This window comes from Megascapheus bottae, chromosome 8 (assembly GCF_031878675.1).
Source record: "Megascapheus bottae isolate mThoBot1 chromosome 8, mThoBot2.hap1, whole genome shotgun sequence".
Taxonomy (NCBI): domain Eukaryota; kingdom Metazoa; phylum Chordata; class Mammalia; order Rodentia; family Geomyidae; genus Megascapheus; species Megascapheus bottae.
The window spans coordinates 18,693,810-18,716,109 of NC_143516.1; the positions used below are offsets into that span (position 1 = coordinate 18,693,810).

General features: G+C 41.9%; 1 protein-coding gene across 1 annotated transcript in view; it reads right to left on the reverse strand.

The window, feature by feature from the left end:
• Positions 1-22,300, reverse strand: part of Arfgef3 (ARFGEF family member 3) — a 109,780-nt gene that overhangs the window by 43,850 nt on the left and 43,630 nt on the right. The window contains exons 6-10 of the mRNA XM_090338053.1: positions 17,560-17,682; positions 13,542-13,584; positions 10,428-10,506; positions 4,955-5,059; positions 3,803-4,136 (exon numbers count right to left, since the gene is read on the reverse strand). Of these exons, the coding sequence (XP_090194179.1) occupies positions 3,803-4,136; positions 4,955-5,059; positions 10,428-10,506; positions 13,542-13,584; positions 17,560-17,682 (684 nt within the window). The remainder of the gene's footprint in view (positions 1-3,802; positions 4,137-4,954; positions 5,060-10,427; positions 10,507-13,541; positions 13,585-17,559; positions 17,683-22,300) is intronic.

A 22,300-nucleotide genomic window follows, 5' to 3' on the forward strand; every position in this document is an offset into this window, starting at 1 on the left:
GATTAACTGGAGATGAGTCTCACAGACATTTTAGTGTCTGGGCTGGCTTTGAACCACATCCCTGAGATTCTCAGATCTCAGCCTCCTGAGTAGCTAGGATTACAGGCATGAGCCCCATTTCATTTCTTTAATATCAAGTGTAAAAGATAGTTTTGAAGCTAACCAATCAGGTCTAAGTCTCTCTCTCTGTATCTCTGTCTCTCTGTTTCTGTCTCTGTCTCTGTTTCTCTCTTTTATTCTCTCTCCCCGCCTCTCTCTTTGCAGCTTAAATTGAGATTGTGCTCTACGACCAGGTTGCAGCTCTGGAACAGAGATAGGAATTCCAAACCCTTTTCTTTGGGGAATCCCACCACTTCTCTAACCCAAATTCTCCTGTAATAAATAAATTAAATAATATATCAATTTCTATATGAAATCTTGTGCCTGTCAATTGCTTCTGAATCTGGAGGAGCAGGGGACAGAATGACTAGGATTTTGAAGAACCCACATACACCACAAGAAAGTCAAGACCTTGCAGTTGTGGCTTCTCCTGGCTGACACGAGTGAGTGTGCCAGGCATGATGGATACTAGACACTCCTTCTAAAGCCCAGACATAGGAGAGACGAAAATAATCAACACGTACGTTCTCATAGCTTGCCTTTTTCTTTTGGGGTGGGAGGAGCAGAAACAGGAAAGAATGTAGTTTGGAAAATACGATGTCTTACATTTTTAATTATCAGGCACATGGTACATATGGCTGAGTGACACAAGAATGAGAACAGGGAAATAATAAATGAAGCTTTCAAACTTTAAAAGGTCAAACAAACATCCTGGTACTGAGTGCTTTCCTTTGTGTACACAAACCCTGGGTATTTTTGTGTCTAGGTAACCAACTTCTCTAGATGATTGGTTTTATCCTATAGAGAAGAGATACTGCTTTTCCAAGCAACCTGGCTGAATTCATCTGCTAGGTTCCATGAGGTAGCACTAGCCACATGTACTATTTGAGAAGAATGGCCTAATTCTAGGTTTACCTCCGCCAAGAAGAATTCACAAAATGTCAGATATACAACGCTGCATTTGAGAAGAAAAGAAGCTTGCTCTCTATCATCATGAAGGCAACCAGTTTGTTGAGATGCACCATTCATTACTAAAGGATGGGATGCAGTTTGAAGAACAGCAAGGTCTACCGAGCACAGATGGTTTTCGTCTGTACATCCTGGTTACTCAGAAGGCTGAGATCTGAGGATGGTAGCTGGAAGCCAGCCTCAAACAAGTCTGTAAGAGTCTTACCTCTAATGAGCCAGCAACAAGCTGGAAGTGGAAAGGTGGCTCAAGTACTAGCTTGAGTGAAAAAGCCAAGTAAACATTCAAGGCCTTGAGTTTAAGCCCAGTACCGGCATAAAAAAAATAGATAAATAAATAATAGAGGATGTGCAAGATCAGTGATCTGAGCATGCAGAGCCACAAAGGAGAATTTTGAAAGCCAATAAAAATAGACAACTTTGAGGTGCTTGACACTGCTTTGTAATAAATATTTTCTTTATCACATTGTGAACTTGTAAATATTGAGGTACTTTAAGGATGGGCAGATGTGAGAATTATAAACTCAGTGCTAACTGACTGAAGTCCTATCATCTAGCTGGTGGGTGGCAGAGCGAGGGGTTGAATCCCAGTTCTTTTACTCAAGCATGAGAATGAGTAATAAACCAGTTCTAGGAAGGGGTCTTGCTGAGATCACCCACACTGTTACATCAAATTGAGACACAAGTGAGAAATCTGGCTTTGTACCGTTCCTTTTCATTGACATCTCTGGCCAATCATTTGACCTTTAAAGCTTTATTTATTCAGTGAACCAGAAAATCCATTTTACCTGGCTTTACCCTTCCCCCCACCCTTTGGCATCTTATACAACTCGTTTGATCTTTAAAGCTTTAGTTTACTGGAGAGATAGGAAAAAAAAAATCCCTTTTCTCAGTCTTCTGTGGCTCATCCAGAGAGTAAAATGCTAGGTTCTCTTCTTCCCTCTCTCACTTCTCCCAGCAGAGGGGCAATCCTTCACCTAAATTTAGGAGAATTTGCAGAGCATATGTGGCCCTTCCTCTGCCCAACTCCTCCAAGCTGAACGGGAGCAACCAGGGACACAGGCAGAGAGATGTCCTTGGTGGAGGTCCTGCTATTTGGGTGATGGCTCACTTGACTTCAAAGCATGGCTGGCCTCACCAACCAACCTGGGGTGGAATTTTGATCAGTACTTGAAATAACAATAAAATTCCCACAGAAACTCACAACATTAAAAAATACACACACACACACACACACACACACACACACACACACACACACACGCGAAGTACCCACCATATGGTAGAGAAGAAAAAATAAAGAGGTTATTATGGTGTATAAAATAGATTTTCCTTAACCAGAAGCTAAGCCTTGGGTCTTTCGTGCACTTCTAGAAATGTTGAGTCAGAACTCTCCATTATTTATTACGGTCAAATCTCATTAATTCTACCAAGAAGAACAATTCCCACTGAACATTCTGCTGTTTGGGCTTGGCCGCTACAGCGTGATGACAAAGGATGCATTATTATCTCAGAAGGGATACAATCAGATGCACATGCATTGCGCTGACTCAGGGGCCTACTGTCTTCAGAAGCTGACCTGCCAGGCACGAGACACAGTGGAGGGTTAGGGCAGAGAGAGTGAATGTGACCAGAACTGGCTGAAGGGTCATCTAAACACTGTACATGGCAGTTCAGCATAATACACATTCCCTCAGGGGTTCCCCAAGGGACCATCACCTAAACTCAAGAAGGAAGTCCTAGCCCCCAGGTCAGCTGAATAATCTCAGTGCTTCATCACGCAATACCCATTCTAGTTTCTTTAAAAAAAAGTAACCCTTACAGAAATGTGCGGTCACTCTTGCTTAAACGAAATAAAACTTCAACCAGGGGATTTTCATTACAAGGGGACTTGGGAGGGATGTTAGGTACTCGAAGGAAATAGATCCTCTGTAAACAGGTTCCCTAAATACAAAAATGCTGGCTGAGCACTGGTGCCTCACGCCTGCAATTCGATCTATCTACTCAGGAAGCTGAGATCTGAGGACTCCAGTTCAAAGTCTAGGATAGATCTATGAGACTCTCCAATTGACCAGCAAAATGCCTGAAGTTGTGGTTCAAATAGGAAAGTACCAGCTTTGAGGGAAAAGCTAAGGACAACACCAAGACCTTGAGTTCAAGTCCCAGGGCCAACACACACACACACACACACACTGAATATTTTAGCAAAAAATTCTTTTTGAAATGCATACAAGATAACCTGAGTTTTTCCTCAAAACCACAGGAAGATTGTGGGAAGGGCGCTGCCACGGGACCCTCATGCTCATGCTACACTTATGAGATTTGGGAGAAATGTGTCATAAGAGGGAATGGGGAAAAGAGATCTTTAGCAAGAAGAGATTGGAGCTACTCTTTTTTAAGACAATGTACAATCTGAGCATCAGGTCACCAAGGTATGATTTTGGCAAAGGGAACTAAGCATACCCATTTGCACAAATGACACTTAAACTAGCAGAATAAAATCTCAGCCTGCATCCAGTAGGTGAACATGGCATGGCATTTGAACGAACACAGAGCTAATTATCTGACAGCGTTGTTATCTGTGGTCCCCTAAACCCAGGCACACACCCCAGCTTGAACTCTTTTTTTTTTCTTTACTGGGCTCACGGTGGTACTTATGAAGCTCCAACAAGGGACGATGACAACCATTTTGAGTGCTTACTGCATGCAAGACCCTGCGTTCCGCAGGCCTCCTTACCTCTTTCATGATTTTGATGGCCTCCACACGGTGCTGGGGTGGGGGATACAGCAGCACTCGGTGATAGAGGGACTGCAGCACAGGCTTCATAGAGTCCATTGACCCCACCAGCCGTACCAACTCAGCTGCCAGGTAATAAATGGTGCGAGCCACAGGCCCACTGAGGGCTGGGGCGGTGCACGAGCAGCCGGAGCCCCGGCCATGGTCAGACACGCCCAGAGAGGCAGCGTCTGACTCCATGCTTGTGCTGGCAGTACTGCTATGTGCGGAGGTGATGGTTTTGTCATGAATGGGGTTTCCCAGGATCACGATGAGAGCAGGGCACAGGCTTTTCCTGCAAAGACACAGGAGGAAGAGCAAGTGTCACCAGAAGCCAGGGGATGAAAATATAACTACCACCCACGGACAAATACCAGAATGCCACAGGAGTGCCAGCAAGAGCAGACCGCCTAACTGCTCCTTTTGGTTCTGTTCTGTCTCAGTTTTCCAAGTCTTTCCATTGACGTGGGGATATATCAATTGGAGACTTTCCCATTTCTTAAGCTACACTTGATTAAAATAGCCAGAGTAGCATCTTTTGTGCAGAAACAGGCTCAAGATGCTAGACATTTACTACAAATAACAGAATTTCAAATGACAAAAGTCTCATTTTACCACATGTGACAGAATTATTTCCCATTTATCATGCTGACATCTATCACTGCGCTTCCTCTCCGCCAGTCAGTAACTAGCTGGTTGCCTTCACAATCTGTCATGTCCTGTAATTTCTGAATGTGAAAAAGATTCTAGTGTTTGGCCAAGTTGGAGAACCAATCAGGGTGGAGCTAAGAGAACATACAGGCCCTCTGCTCTGGCAGCTGAATACATTTCTGAAGTGTTTCTATGCTATTAGAACTGAGAACCCAGAAAGTCTCTTAGCTCTGGTCTCTTTAGATTCAATGAAGCATATTTGTTATAATAATAATCCGTTTCTCTGTGGAGTTTGGTTTATGCATGTACACAAAGCAATAACTTATTTTCCTCTAAGACATTTATGCATGGATGAAACTACTGGCAGGTCACAGGTACTGTAATTGAAATGAGGCCAGAGGCAACAGCTACAGGAGGCTGCCTCCCCAGGTGGGGTGCAGAGTGTCAGGAATAGGGACTCACCAGATGAGATCTGTGAAGCCCCTATGCAGGTGCATAGAGGAGGAGGAGCTGCTGAGCACTGAGAGAATGCATTCCAGGTACAGAAGTTGTAGCTGCTGGCTCTCACTGTGGAAGAACAAAACCAACATACACAATGTTCAGGGACACACACACACACACACACACACACACACACAAATTAATTTATATAATAATATACTATATTACATATTTTTGTATTAATTTATATAGTGAGTTAGATTACTTAATCTAGGAATTTTTGAATTTAATTTTCACCCAGTGATTTCTTATGGAATAGAATATTCAGAAAGAAAAATCTGGAGCTTGAACTTAGTGCTTGGCACTTTGGCCTTCTACAAAGTAAACCACGCCTCCAACCACTAGTAACTTATATTCTAAAGCAACAACAAAAACCTCCTTTGTAAAATAAACAAACTGCACAATCAATAAAGTAGCGTGCTGAGGTGGATTTCTTTTGTTGGTTTTTTTGTTGTTGTTTGCTTGGTTTGGGTGCCAGTATTTGGCCTTGAACTCAGTCTGGATTCTATCCCTGAGCTTTTTTGCTCAAAGCTAGCACTCTACCACTTGAGCCACAGCTCTACTTCCAGATTTTTTGGTGCTTAACTGGAGATATGAGCTATGGCTTTGAATCTCCATCCTCAGATCTCAGTCTCCTGAATAGCTACAATGATAGATGTAAGCCAGCTAAGTTATTGTTTTCAAAAGAGTTGTTGCTTCCATTTGGACATGCCCTACCACATCCTCTGGGAATGGAAGAAAGAAGTACAAGGGCTAAGTTGTCACAAAAATTGCTACCATTTGCCAGGAGGAAGGGAATGGCTGAGAAAGGCAAGAAATAATTAGCCTCTTGGGGGCCAGATGAGAATTCCATATTTTTTTTGCCAGTCCTGGGGCTTGAACTCAGGGCCTGAGTGCTATCCTTGGGCATTCTCAATGCTAGAGCTCTACCACTTGAGCCATAGCACCACTTCCGGATTTTTTCTACGTATTTGGTACCAAAGAATTGAAACCCAGGCCTTCATGCATGCTAGGCAAGCAGTCTACCACTAGGCCAAATGCCTGGCCGAGGATTCTATATTTCTAGGTTTTCCCTCCCACAGGCTTGTCTATATGCTTGAATAAGACATAGTTCCACTTTTGTGGGACAAAATGGACACATGAGCCAGCAGATGGCCCTGGCATGGAGTGCTGGAAGTGAGTAGTTTAATACCAATTTGCATGCAACCATATATGAGGTGTCCTAACTTAGAAAGGTGCAGAAAGTAAAGATGGGAAGTTCCAATAGGAGTCTATCATGTGGTGGATCTGGGGAGAGGGTGATAGGTGCAGAAGAGGACAAGGAAATGGGGTAGGAGGGGTTTGCCTCCCAAGCACAGGCTGGGCAGAGGGTGTCAGCAGGAAGGATACTGAAGAAGTGGCAGAGCCCAGTGAGGAGGCCTAATCTCTACTAAGATAATGCAACCTTATTCTGGACTGAAGACACCTGTGCATGGGATACCCAGATTTGTGTTTCAGAATGTTCCATCTGGCTACTTTTGCATGAACAGATTGGAGCACAAAATTGGAGGACCACAATTCCAACTCTATGTTGATTTTTAAAATATTTATTTTTTTATTTTTGTTGATCATGGGGCTTGAACTCTGGGCCTGGGCACTGGACCTGAACTCTTCAGCTAAGGCTACTGCTCTGCCATAGTTAAGCCACTTCCGGTTTTCTGGTGGTTAACTGAATAAGAGTCTTATGGACTTTTGTGCCCCAGCTGGCTTTTAACTGTGATCCTCAGATCTTAGCTTCCTAAGTAGCTAGGATTACAGGTATGAGCCACTGGCATCCAGCTGATTTTTTTTTAAATCAGCTCTAATCAGTGGCTCATGCCTATAACCCTAACAACTCAGGAAGCTGAGATCTGAGGATCACAATTCGAATCCAGCCCAGGTAGAAAAATTGTGAGAATCTTAATCTCCAATAAACTAACCCAAATCCCCAAAACCTCAGCAGTAGATCTCTGGCTTAAGTGGTAGAATGCTAGCAAAAGAAGCTCAGATCCCAAGTTCAAGCCCCAGGAACAGCACAAAACAAAATAAAAATCAGCTCTGAAAGGACAGACTTCACTATGTCTCAGATTAATCTTTGTGGCCAATAACCTGACTCACCATTACGCATCATAGTTATCAGATGCTCTGATACAATTTTCACTTTCTCTCTCAACTGTCACTCTGGCATCACAAAACCAAAATAATTATAGAAAATAAAGGGTCTTAATTTTTAAAAGTACCAGAATACATCTAGAAGAAAAGCCATGAGACATCAAGGCTCCTGTGAATAGCGATAGCCATGGTGAATTACCATGGCCCTCTGGCATTAGCCTCCCTTTCAGGGAATGCATTGCCAAGGAAACTAGCCCAGGAGTCTCCTTGGAGACTGCATGTGGCAGCTTTTCTGTGGGCAGCAGTTGTCTGGAAAACACGTGTTCGTGGCCTTGCATGAGTCAGGCCACTAAACAGAGCAATTAAAAATGCAAGCATCCTCCACCCATGTCCCTCACTAGAGATAGGAACACCCTGGCACAGTACCCATGCCTTTTATTCACATATGCCTAGAGACAGAGAAATATGGGGAGGGGAGACTCACAGGCTAAGATGGAGCCAGCCAGCTCTTTCAAAACGCATGCAAGAAAAATCTGTCCAGTTAGGAGGCTGGAAGTCAGCCTTTCGCTGGAGCCTGACATGCTTGGTGGGATGAGTATCTGCTGGGCATTCTCTGCCTGTCACTGCTGCTCATGGGAGCGCATGGGTGAGCCACCAGAACTGAGCAGCCACTAGGACAATCAGCAGGATGCTACAGCTCTCAGAATTTCTGCTTCAAACCTTTTGGGTTCTTTTGCCCTTTCTTTTAGGGATAGGTCTGGATTCAATTTGCAAAGAGAGAAGGAGATGAATGCTGGTGACTCGTGCCTGTAATCCTAGCTACTCAGAAGGCTGAGATCTAAGGAACACAGTTTGAAGCCAGTCCATGTAAAAGAATCCAGTTAACCAATAAAAAGCTGAAAATGGAAGCCAAGTGCAGTGGCTCATGCCTGTAATCCTAGCTATGCAGGAGGCTGAGATCTGAGGACCATGGTTCAAAGCCAGCCTAGGCACTAAAGTCTGTGAGACTCTGATCTCCAATTAACTACTAGAAAACTAGAAGTGGTACTGTGGCCCAAGGGGTGGGGTGGTAGCCTTGAGCTGAAGAGCTCAGGGACAGTACCCAGGCCCAGAGTTCAAGTCCCACAACCAAAAAAAAAAAAGTGGACCTGTGACTCAAGTGGTAGAATGCCAGGCTTGAACAAAAAGCCAAGGGAATGGAAGGCCCTAAATTCAAGCCCAAGTTGAGGAGGAGAAGGTAGAGGGAGGGAGAGGGAGGGTAGGAGAGGGGGGGGGAATCTGTGTGCTGTGTAAGACATGGAGTTAGAATACATGATAAGCCCACTAAGGTTGGCATGGTTGATTCCCATCCTGCCTGAAGCATTGTGCTTGGAGGAGATAAAGTTAGGAGAGAGTGGCAGATGACAGACAGGGAGTGAACTCTGAATCCAATTATTCTACTAGAATTGCTTAAGCAGGATCATGTTACTCAACTTGCCTAAGATAGAACTTTATTAATATCCTATCTCCAAGGCTTTTGGGTGAGCTGTGCCATGTACCTGAATCTATTTTCTGAATTCTCCCAAGAAAACTGAACAGATCTTGAACACACATTCCTGTGGAGCTGAAGCCCCATGAGGGATGTGGCCTTTGGTTTGGGAAATGGTTGTTGAGAAGTTCTGGCCACTAGGGAATCTCAGAAGCAGAGCCTATTTATCAGGCAGAGGCGATATCAAGTTCAGCTAAGAGAAGTAAAGGAATTGAGGCATTCAGATCAGAAGAAAGCATACAGAAGTGAGCTCAGGAGACTGCAGCAAGCAACACTGCAAGCAGGACAGGCACAAACTGACCATGCAGACATGAAAGGTTTCAGGTCACAGCTGCACTGATCATGCTGTACCCCAACTTCTTTAGCAATGCACTCTCCACCTTAGGGTAATGCAACTGTGATAGGAAAGACAAAATATGCAAATGAAATCTAGAGGTAGAATTAACACTGGTGCTTTACACAAAAGAAATACAAGCAAGGGAGTGGCTCAAGTGGTAGAGTAATAGCCTTGAGCTGAAGAGCCCAGCGATAATGCCCAGGCCCAAGCCCCACGACCTGCAAAAAAAAAAGAAAAAAAACAGAAATACAAGCAAAATTATGAGAATTCTACCACAACTATTATACGCTGTAATAATATGCCTGAAGCTATCTTTGGCCTGAAATCCAATGAGAACTTCTTCAAAAAAATGAAAGTCACAATAGTTACTTTCCTTATTTAAAGCCTATCCTCAAGCCACAGTGTAAAGAAATGCTTTCAGTCACTGATAGCATGTAAGCTTGGCTCTAAATATGTGTGGGTACACTTGCAATGCATACCTTTGTCCAACAAACTTGTCAAAAGTGTTGTCATAAGAAACTCAATGTCCTTAACTACATTAGAAGCTACAATTAGCATTCACAATTCTGAAAGCACACAAACCAGTTTAAGACCATGATATATCAAGGGTGTATTATGTGAGGCACTATGCAAACTACTTCCTTGAAGATATTAAAACTGAATGCCTACAGGACCTACACAGCAGGCAAGGCCTTCAGCCATCTTGGGTAAGCTAGATTAAATTCTTCCTCTCCAGGTCTCTGTAGGTGACACTAGAGCCATCAGCTTTAAAGAACCATGAATCTGACATCATCTACTTACTTACCAGACCTACTTGGAAATTCTTTCCTGACCAGTGAACAAGGATACAATTTATGCCTCGGACTTATAGTTTGTTTTGACTTATCTTGTAATGGCTAGGTTTTAATTATTATTGTAATTACCCTAAGCCTCTTACACTTTGGAACTGACAGCAGATAAGGAAGGATGTAAGTCATAGTATTATGCCTCTTTCTCAGGCTGGCAGTATGAGCTCTCAGGCACAAGGTATGTTAGAAAAATCAGGAGATCCCCATGAGTCAGACCTCTCACGCTCAGAGGAAGGTGGGCACAGTCACAGGAGAGGGGCCAACTACAATCACACAGCAGGGCAGGCTCCAGTCACCACCAGCAGCATCTTGTCAACTCCCTCTTAGCTTCACGCTCTTCCCTACTCACAGCTCCATACTCAAGGGATTGGCTCTTTTTAGAAAGCCACTGTTTTCCCATTTTCACCTTAGAAAATTATACCATTCTGTCATGTATTCGGTAATTTTGGATTGCCTGAGGTCTCTGAATATATTTCTCAGGGAGTACAGGTGAACACAGATTACAATCTGTAATTTAAGTGACACTAGACACAGAAGTTATTTCAGAAATACACTGCTGTTGCCCAACAGCCACAGGGGAGAGACACTTACTTGATGGAGGCTTGCAGCTTCTCACATAGGACTGCGAGGACAGAGACCACGTCATCACAGAGGGCCTCCACCGTTAACCCTTCAAAACACGAGGCGACAGGCATTAACTGCAGGTGAGGGCCTGGGGCTCCCTCAGTCTCCCTCCCGCCCTGTGCTTTTCATGTTTTGGAGGACTAGTAGATGATTTTCAGATGTGAAGCCTCTCTTGGGTCACTAGAATAATCACAGAAATAAATTAGATAGAATCATTTCTTCCTAGAGTAAAACAGTCAAGAGAGATCAGGGGGAATGCAGTAAACTGATCTTGTCATAAATATAATTCATTTATGCTAAATGAAAAGAGCTATCATGGGGGGCCGGGAGTTTGGCCTAGTGGTAGAGTGCTTGCCTAGCATGCACGAAGACCCGGGTTCCTTTCCTCAGTACCACATACATATAAAAAAGCCGGAAGTGGTGCTGAGGCTCAAGTGGTAGAGCTCTAACCTTGAGAAAGTCCAAGGACAGTGCTCAAGCCCTGAGCTCAAGCCCAGGACTGGCAAAAAAAAAAAAAAAAAAAAAAAAAAAGAGCTATCATGGATGGGACATGTGACACAAGGGATGGTTATTTTCTCAGTGAAGGTTAGTCATGGATTCTTGATTCGGACCTCTGGAATTTCTGACCTCCTGGATTTCTGCATCTTCTAAGCTGCCAGAAGTTGTGTCTCAGGATAAAGCAAACAAAAAACATTCAATATAGTGGGTCTCTAATGATTCACACCTATAATTCTAACAAGACTGAGGTCTAAGGGTTGAGGTTTGAAGCTGGACAGGGAAGGAAAGTCTGCGAGTTTCTCATCTCCAATTAATGACTGAAAAGCTCAAAGTGGAACTGTGGCTCAGGTGGTAGAGTGCTAGCACTGAGCAAATAAAAAAGCTCATGGACAATATCTAGGCCCTGAGTTGAAGCTCCAGGACTAGCACAAACAAACAAACAAGTAATGGCAGCACAGAAAAAAAGATGAACTCTTAGAACTAATAATCAGATAATGGGAGCACCTACATAAACTTACTTAACTGTCTGTCCATCCTATACTGGGCACATTCCCTCTGCTGATAACAGAACCACAGCCAATGTCAGAAAAAAATACGTTTTCCCTTCAAAAATGTTATAATTTCCAAAACTGGAATAACAAGTCCCATAATCACACCCTGGGAGAAAGTGTGGCATGGGGACTCTGATCACATACAAGTCCACAATTTGTTGATTGCATGAGCTTTGGTAAGACTCATTTATTTTTCCTTATAGTAAATACTAAAGCAATGACAATTTTATGGAATTGCTGAGCCAAGTACATTCAGAAATGGAAGCATTTATTTGCTAAGATATAACATCTGTAAGGATATATTCAAAGGTGGCAAAATATCTGATGGATGTATAAATAAATGCATGACCAGGAATCAACAAAGATGATGAAAAGTAGCAAGAGTATCCAGGACAAAAATAAAAGTAAAATTGGAGGAGAACAAGAGCAAGAGAAAGAGCTGAATGACAGAACTTTATGATCTTAAGTACAAGAAGGACTTGGAGGAATTGTAAGTTATCATGATAAGTAGCATTTATAATAAAGAAAAGCCATAAGCAGTCCTCAAGTATAATTTGAGATAAACCTCAAAGGAGCCTCTCTATCCTTTTTCTTTGTTAAATATATATGCATGTGATAGCTTAATATCTAGATAGACAGGCAGGACAGACAGATTTGAGATAGGCTCTCGCTTTGTTATCTAGGCTGGCCCAGAACTTGCAAGCCTGTCTTAGTTTTCTAAGTATCTCACACTGGGATTTTAGGTATATGCCTATAAGATGTCTGGCTTACTAATACATGTTTGAGAGATGTATCCTGATCAAAAGGACTTTGAGTCTGTTTTCAGTTTAAAATCAATCTGTGTTAAAATGTGACTTTTATGAGAATCAAATAGGCAAAAAAGGGAGAAAAATCACTGACAACACCAAACACAACCAACCCTCAAGACTTCTTGATACAACCCAAGTATGTGGCAATGACCTAAGCAAGGCAGTACACCAATGTCTACAGTAAACTACTTGTGGCATTTCACTTTCTCATTTTCCCATTCCTCTTTTCCTCCTAATTTTGGTTCTTCTTCTCTCACTGGTCATCTCTCTTTGCTTCTGCTCCACTAGCCCCTTTATCATTAACTGGGAAAAAAAACTCATAAAAACATACTTTTCTTCCCTTAGTACTTTTAAATGATGGAATAAAGTCTGAAGCAAAGCCTATACTTCAATATTTTAAATAGATTATTTGAATTTTCATATTTCCTTTAGAAAATAATACCAACAAATCTGTTTGCCAAAATTAAGTTGCTTGTCAAGAATATATCAATTTTTCCACTTTTCCTGTGGAATAGAGTTTCTTAAGTTGATTTCATCTGCGAGCTGCCTTCCAGACACCCTGCAGGGTGATTCATCTGTCATGCCAAGAAATTGGCATTCAACAAAGTTCTAGTGCATAGTATAATATGTCAGTCAAGTTTTATAACTTCTGCTCAACTCTTGTATTATCAATTAAACCTGGCTTCATGGAGAACAAAGTAGAAACAAGACAATACAACCACAGTAAAACCAAGCTGGGTGCTGATGGCTCACGCCTAGAACCCTAGCTACTCAAGAAGCTGAGATCTGAGAATCATAGTTCCAAGCCAGCCCTAACAAACAGCTCTGAGAGACTCTGAGAGCCAGAAATGGAGATATGTCTCAAGTGTGAAACACTAACCTTGAGTGCCAAAGCTAAGCAAGAGCTGGAGGTCCTGAGTTCACACATTAGCAGCAGCACAACAAACAAAAACAAAACAAAACAAAGAAACAAAAGATCATCCAAATGAGAGGATTTAACTTCTCCCTCATTAGAACAGGAAGAGTAAGTGTAGTTGCCATAGGAGAGGAGAGGGACAGAAGGAAGATAGCAGCTGATAATCCCAGGCAAGGCAAAGCCACAGTCTCCCAGGTGAGTGGCAAATTAGCCCCAGAACTCCTGGCATTTCTACTTCCCCGACAGTGAGCATGGAGTAGGCATTTTATATCTGCTTTTAAAATGAGTAAAAAATCAAATCCCCTACCTTCGCTCCTGAATTCCTGTGGGACATCTGGGTTTTCAACAATCTAGTGAGGGAGACACAGACAATTAGGAGACGTAGGCCAGAAAATCATGAGCCTTAGACAATGGAAATCTGGCAGAAACAAGTGGCATTCTTAGTATTCCTAGCTCAGCTCCCTTAGCTGAGCACAGGCTCCAATCTCAATAGTATTTCACCTTTCAATGAGAGATTGTGATACATAGAACTGAGCTCATCGTCTCCTAAAATAACTCGTTGAGGAGGCCATTCAAGTTTTGGAAGCTGAAGCTCCATGTTACACTTTGTGGTTCCAGATAGCTGAGCTTAGACTTGGGGGGAGCCAACCTATAGAGGTGAGTTCATTTTTGCACAGACAATATTTTATCCTAAGACAGACTCCGCTGTGTTTGGTCCTCACAGACACAGACTTTAATCAGTGGAAAGATTGGGTTGGGGACTTCAAAATCCAAAGAGGACCACAGCTCTGCAGCAGCAACTTCCTGCTTAAATGAGACATATTAATTCATGATAAGCATCGGGAACAGCCACTGTTGACTGTTGCTAGGTAGATCCAGAGCTATTAGAGCGAAGACAATGCCTAGGAAGTAAGTAAGATGCTGTATGCATTGCAGTGACTACTGAGCCGAGGAGGAAGGGGAGGCGTCTCAGTCTCTGCACTCAGAGGCCTTTTCACGTCAGTTAACTACCAGACGTGTAAACCATCATGTCATGCTGATTTAAAAAACTTGTTAGAGATGCATATGTCTGCTATTTTCCATAATCTGCAAGCCCAGCTGCTTCCACAGTGACTTTTTTTGTGAAATGTTAAGTCACTGTCTACAGCTTAGCATACGGCTAAATACAAGGTTACAACAATATTTTCCAAGAAAACATATTGGGATTATATTTAATGGTAGGAGAATCTACTTCCCCAGGCCCAAATATTGATATGTGGCAACTTTACCTTCTGCAGTTAACAACTTAGCAATTCAACCATGGCGTGTTCACCTAAATAATTCAGTAAGAAGGTTGGACAATAACTGGTTCCTGAGGATTCAAAATCAAAAGCATAATTTTTCCTGGGGCTGGAGGAGGTTAACATTTGTTCATCAGATTGAAGATGCATTTGGTGTTAAGGTTTCTTTATTCTCCATTACATTTATTTATTTATTTGTTTGTTTGTTTGTTTTTGTGGGTCATGGGGCTTGAATTTGGCCTGGGCGCTGTCCCTGAGCTCTTCAGCTCAAGGCTACCTCCTTACCTCTGGGCCTGGGCATTGTCCCTGAGCTCTTCAGCTTAAGGCTACCAACCTACCCTCCAGCCACACCCAAGTTCCCATTTTCTAGAGGTTAATTGGAGATAAGAGTCTCAGGTCCTTTTGTCCCCAGGCTGGCTTTGAACCTTGATCCTCAGATCTCAGCTTCCTGAGTAGCTAGGATAACAGGTGTGAGCCACGGTGCCCAGCTGCCATTACTTATTTTTTTCCATCATATTTAGGTCTTAATTCTCTGGTGGCCAGTGATGCTTTCTTTGAGCAGATTATGCATGGCCTCTCAACATACTGTTCCAGGTGATGCTAAGGGTGCCACAAAGCCCCCCGGAGCACACTCACATCCCAGGGGACTCTCTCTTCAACAGCATTTGGAAAAAAGATAACTAGCTTAAGTATCAAAATCCACATCTCGCTCGACTGGATATCAGAAATGCTTCAGATAGAAACATCTTGAGAATGATATGAGAATGCTTCTACAGAATGTGAAATCACCAAACTGAGGAACAGCAGTGGTCGTAGAAAGGAAAGACCAGGGAATACTAATCTCTCACTGAATCTGGGACCTTGCCTCCCAATGGGGTGGGTCTACAAAGCCAGTCGTGAGCAGGATTAGAAGGCTGACTAAACAGACACACAAAATACGAAGCCTCTGTTGGGGTCCTATGGCTCACATCTGTTATTCTAGCTACTCAAATGGTAGAGATCTAAGGATCACAGTTTGAAGCTAGCCAGGGGAGAAGTCCCCATGATACTCCTATCTCCAATTAATCTCTCAAAAACTAGAAGTGGAGCTGTGGTTCAAAGTGGTAGAGGGCTAGTCTTGAGCAAAAGAGCTCAGGGACAGTGCCCAGGCCCTGAGTGACAGCCCCACTACTGACAAAAACAAACCCAAAAACACCACCCAGGATGACACACTATAATAGAGTCCAGACCTTTCTTATGAAAGAACACTAAGAGCTAAATGGCTGAAGCATTTCACTGACATCTAATTCAGTCACGTGTCACTTCACGATGGGGATACACTCTGAAGAATTCATTGTTAAGTGTTTTTTGTTGCTATGCAAACCTCATAGGCTGTACTTACCCAGCAAGTGGAGTCTATGATACTTCCAAGGCACAATGGTGGGTCCTGCTCTACATGTGACCTGTCACTAAAACTGTTACCTAGTATATGATTGCCCCCTTCTACAAATCTAAGACTAGACTAAATGAACTAAAAAAATTGAAAGCATTTTAAGACTGTAATATTTCATTCAAATGTCTTATTTTAAGGCATTAAGATATTGCGAACATTACAGTATTCAATCAGCACTCTTTATACAGGAATAGAAAATGACTGCATATGAGAATTCTCGGCATCTGATAAGTAATTCTAGAAAAACACATTTTTCTCCTAATGTGATTTCTATTTATATATTTAAAAAATCTATTCCGACACTCATACTCAAAAGCCTAATAAGAGATTAAATCAATTTTAACAAGAAGTAAACTAAAGTAATAAAAACAATTCATCAACAATTTTTAGTAGAAAGGCTGGGCAAACACCAAGCTGGGGGTGGGGGGAATCAATATTTGTTTTCTTTTTTTCCTGATTAGTATTGTTTTCCAACCCTGGCTGAAGAGTATTTATAAACCCCGAATGTGTACAGGGCCTTGTCAGGAGCCCAAGACTTTAGTTCTCCTGTTTCCCCAACAGGCTCTTATACTTCTGATTTCAATTTCATCTCTTGGGATTTTTCATTTGTAAAATAAGGAATAAAATAATTCAAGGTGACAATCTATAAGGTTCCTCTCAACTCCACAATTTTTTAAAGACCAGAAAATAAACGAAGTTAACATGGAATTCTAGTTTCTTTTCTTTTCTTTCCTTCCCTTTCTTCCTTCCCTCCTTCCCTTTATTCCCTCCCTCCCTTCCTTCCTTCCTCAATTTCTTTTGTCAGTTGGAGGGCTTGAACTTAGCACCTGGGCACTGTCTCTTAGCTTCTTTGTGCTAAAGGCTAGCGCTCTACCAACTTGAGCCACAGCATCATTTCCAGTTTTTTGGGTTTTTTTTTTTTTCCAGTTTTGGGGCTTGCACTCTGGGCCTGGGCACGTTGTCCTTAAGCTCTTCAGCTCAAGGCTACCGCCCTACTCCTTGAACCACAGCACCACTTCTGTTTTGTTTTTCTAGTAGTTAATTGGAGATAAGAGTCTCTCATACATTAGTGCCCTAGCTGGCTTTGAAACACAATCCTCAGATCTCAGCCTCCTGAGTAGCTAGGATTATAGGTGTAAACCACCGCGCCGGGGCTTCATTTCCAGTTTTTGAGTGGTTAATTGGGGATAAGAGCCTCACAGGGACTTTTCTGCCCAGGCTGATTTTGAACCACAATCCTCAGATCTCAACCTCCTGAGTAGCTAGGAATATAGGCGTGAACCATGTATACCTGGCAAAAAATCTTAATTTCTGCGAAATTATTTTTTTCTGAGATCTTTCCAACTCCAAATGAGATTTCCTATTTTTAAATTCACCATTGAGTTATTTTGTGAACATGTCAAACAATAGAAGTATTAGAAGTATTAAAAATGATTCTAAGCAGCTTACTCCATGCAGTTCAATACTTTTCCAGTATATGCAACCCCTCCCTGGTGTATCAGAGGGAAGCAGCCAGGATCGGAGGGGTCTGGAGTGTGGCACATTGCTGATAGTGATTCACAGGGACACTAGACAACCACGTGAAACATTGGGGTACCACTGGCATGGCTCACCGTGTTCTCTTGCCTCTGCCGCAGCTGTAAAGTCAGGTCACTCAGCATCTGACTGAGGGTAGCACGCACCGCAGTGTTGATGCTTCGCTGGTGACAGCTGCATGTGTAGGTCTCAATGCACACCTGGTGAGGAAGGAAGATAAAATGCAATGTTCTAGACAGCAGTGCATCACCAATGTTCTTCAGTGTTAACCACAGGGTGCCCTCAGGACATCAGCCTTGCTTCAGGCTAGTTATTCATGAAAGCAACTGAATATATTTAAAATTTCTAGAGATGGTTTTCAAGCATAAAAGTAATATCTTATTTAATAATCTTATTCTTCTGAGCTTCATAGAGGGATGTGAATTAGTGAGCATTATGTGAACCAAGTATTTATATCTAAGAACAAACTTGTGTGGCTGGGAAAAATTTCCTTCATGGTAAAACATGACAGTTTATCACCTCATGGGCCATAAAATGTAAGTAAAGGCTTATAAAAATCTTTTTTCTTTGCCCTAAAATGAATGGTAGCCATGTTCTTCTTAGGTATTGGGTCAAAGTAGAACAGTTTATGGGAAAAAGGACCAGGAGTGGTAGTTTACAACTGTAATGCTGGTGACTTAGGAGTCAGAAATAGGAGGATCAAGATCTGAGGCCAGCTTGGGCAAAAGCATAAAAAATAAATGAAAAGAGAGCGCATGACTTAAGTGCCTGCTAGGCAAGTGGGACACCATGGTTCAATCCCCAGTTAAAACAGTAACAGTCTCTTAGACTAGCTTATGATCATGAAACTGCATCTAAATGGAGTAAAAGAGTCACCTCTAAATCCCCGGTGGGATGCAACAGGTTTGGATTTCCCACGAAGAACTTTTATAACTAATCCAATTCCCAAGGGAACTCTGCAAGCTCTGATCAAAGAGTGCTCTCAGAAATATTGGCCTTAGTCAGACGCTGGTGGCTCACACCGGTAATCCTAGCTACTTAGAAGACTGATATCTGAGGATCATGGTTCAAAGCCAGCCCCGGCATAAAAAGTCTGTGCGACTCTTATCTCCAATTAACCACCAGAAAACTGGAAGTGGTGCTGTGGCTCAAGTGGTACAGTGCTAGCCTTGAGCTGAAGAGCTCAGGGACAATGCCAGGCCCAGAGTTCAAGTCTCACAACCAATCAAAACAAACAAACAAAAAGAATTATTGGCCTTAATTGGGCATAGGGTTCCAGAGTCAAAAGTGCAAAGGTGACATGTGACAGCCTGCTGTGTGGACTTGGGGAGAGCCCACCACTGTTCTGCTTCCACCTTCTATCCTGAATCTTCTGATGCAACGTCTAGATGTCTGTGAAACCTAAGAAGACTCCCTGGTGGATTTGAACAGAGAAATCCTGATTTTAAACAATCCCTTCTTTGATAATGATGACGCTAGATGTCAAGATGCTCAGGTTTAATGGCCTCTATTTCTCTTCAAGGGGCAGGGACAGGCACAATAATTAAGGCAAACTTTAAATGTATCCATATTTTTTCCCCTAATGTATTTTTTTCCTTTTGATTTCGCAAAGCAGTTACACAGGGGAAGAGAGAGAGAGAGAGAGAGAGAGAGAGAGAGAGAGAGAGAGAGAGAGAGAGAGAGAGAGAGAGAGAGAGAATGAGTTATTTAATGTACCACAGTTGTTTTTCTGGAAATAGCCCCAAGATCTTTCAGAGTGAAAATAGAGGTTCTCACCTAAGTGGGAAGTTTAATTTGAGATGAAAGAGATTAAATGTTAATTCTTGTCGCCACTATTCTGTGAATTGTGTGAGTTTCTTGACCAGCCTCACTATAAATGCTTTTATACAATTAACTAGTCAAAATAAATGTTTTAAATACTTTTTTCCTTTGTTTTTGTGTTGCAGGAGGTGGAACACAGGACTTTGTGCATGCCAGGCAAGTGTTTTACCTTGACCCATACTCTGAACTTCAAAGAATCAATATTTCTTCTAAAGTTTAATTCCCTTCCTATAGAGTGCTTAATATTTCAAGGGAGTATTCGAAGGTGAACTCTGTATTTGGAAGTTAGCTTAAATTAATTCATTTTATAGTTAACACATAGAGTGAGTTATAAATTTCTTATTTTTTATAAAATCATTTAAGACATGAATTTTAAGTTGATTTCCTCAATGATTTATGGATACTACTGGATTTGAAGAGATCATAATTTATACATGCTTTTAAAAAGGTGTTTTAATCCCCAAAGCTGCTGCTTTGGCATGTAATAAAATAATTAAAGACAGTTCTAAATGAATTAGCATTTCACTGTGCTGAAGCCAAATTCTCCATGGTCTAATTAGGCATGCAGTGCCATTTATACATCTTAATCTAGCAGTTTTCTTTATATCTTACATTTTCCCTTCCAATAAATTGTTCTAATTGTTGATCTTCATGATCCCCACACTTTCAAATGTATATTTAAGGAGGATGTTGAAGGAAGCTTTTAAAGACAAAAGAACAGTTATTCTGAAAGCTCAGCCACAAACTCCCCTGAACAATGAGCCACACACACCAGAGATTCCCTCAATCCCTTTGGACCCATGAAAGGCAGTCCATGGAAAAATCAGATCTATTTAACACAGAGTTAGACACAGACAAGAACCTTGCCAATTCCAACGGTATTTTCTGAGCTTGAATGTCCCCATTATTTTTAGTGGTTAGGCTTATAAGCTTACACTGGATATGGCTGACTACAAGACACATCTCACTAAGGGAAAAGGTGAACATGTTTATTCAGCTTAGGAACAGCATTAATCTAAGAAGTCTTGCCAGCCAAAGTTGAGAATATACATATTGAATATGACAAAGGGATTTCCTATTAAATAGAAACATTACCATCATGTGTGGCTCTCTTTAGGTTCTCCTCAAGAAATGCATTACCAGGATCTTGGCAGTCTTTAATACATAGTTTCTTAATCTTGTTGCAGTAATAATAAATTGGTAAAGTAGTAAAGGCTATATTGCACCAGTAGTGGGGTTGAACTCAGGGCCTTGCGCTCATGCTTAGCTTTCTTTTTTTTTTCTTGCTTAGCTTTCTTGTACATGACTGGCACTCTACCAATTAAAGCCACCATTCAGTCTGGCATTTTTCTGATTAAAGTCAGAATCTCACAAACCTTTCTGTAAGAGCCTAGAAACTGGATTTGGATCTAGCTAGGATTATGGATGTGAACCACTGGTACCTGGCTGGGGTTTCTGTCTTAATCCTGAACATTGTACACAAGCTTGGAGAGGTTTTTTTTTTTTTTTTTTTTTTTTTTTTTGCCAGTCCTGGGCTTGAGCTCAGGGCCTGAGCACTGTCCTTGGACTTTCTCAAGGCTAGAGCTCTACCGCTTGAGCCTCAGCATCACTTCCAGCTTTTTTTTCTATGTATGTGGTACCAGGGAATTGAACCTGGGTCATCGTGCATGCTAGGCAAGCACTCTACCACTAGGCCAAACTCCCAGCCTAGCCTGGAGAGTTTTTAACCACGTGAATGTTTATCATCTTCCACGGAGGACAGGACAATACTAAGATGGGCATGCTAGATAAGAGAAGCTAAGAGAAAGCCATATTCAAAGACAGGCTGTTTTGGAAAAATAGTCTTCTACTTCCCCATGGCCTCTGCTTTCCTTAAATAGAATTAATACTTGCAAAGCCTCAGGCCTGAGCCTCCACAGAGACACGAGGGCCAGGTGAAATACCTTGTGAAAAGCCATAGGCCCTTGCTGGCCTGGGGGCGCACGGAGACACAGTGCAGTGAGCAGGATCATAATGGACATTTTGACCATATCATGCATTTGTGGACATCCAGCTCTATGGCATGCTAAACACAACTGAGAGCAAAAACAGAACCAGTTAATGAAGCAAAACAAAACAAGCAAAACTCCATAAAAAAAGGAAAAAGAAGAAAATACAAGCATACATAAACATGCATGCACATACATAAACATATGCTTACATAAACAATAAAAGGTTTACGTCATTGAGCAAGTGGGCTGATAACGGCAGTAGGTTAAAACCACTCTCTTGAATATGAAGTAGCATTGTGGTGTAGACTCCACAGTCAATATAGATTGGCTAAAGTAAGCACCAATTTGAAAGGATCTGCCTCAAGAGAAATTTCCTTAACTTTGAAAAATGCATATGACTTACACACGCACCTTTTCTTTCCTATCTGAATAGGATTGATGGCATTGCTGGTGTTAAAAATATTACCTGTATGGAATCACAAATCCCATAAAGAGCTAGTATATTTCCAAATGGGAAAAAAGTTTATGGAGATGAAAAGTAATTTATGGTGATTAAAAAATAGGAAGGATTAGAGTTAGGTTACATAAAAACCAAATAAATGTCTTCTACATGGGACAGACTACAAATGTTTGTTGATTTCCTGAGAGCCAGAGGAAAAAAATCTTGTAAGTCTAAATTCTATGACAAATCATAGTAACTTGATTTTTGAGGTGGGGGAGAGGTGCTGATACTAGGGTTTGACCTCTAGGCAGGCATGCTGTCACTTGAGCTATCCCCCAGTGCTTTGTTGCTTTAGTTATTTTTCAGGTTAGAATCTCCTGCTTTTTTTTAATTTTGCTTGGGACCAGCCTGAGGCTGTGATCTTCCTATTGTACTTGCTGTGCCAAGTGTGAACCCCATGTCAGGCTTGTTGAGGTGGAGGTCTTGCTTTTTGCCTGTGTGGTTCTTGACCCTCCTAAGTCATATGAACTTGTAGGTGTGAGCTACCATGCCCCTGTGAACGTT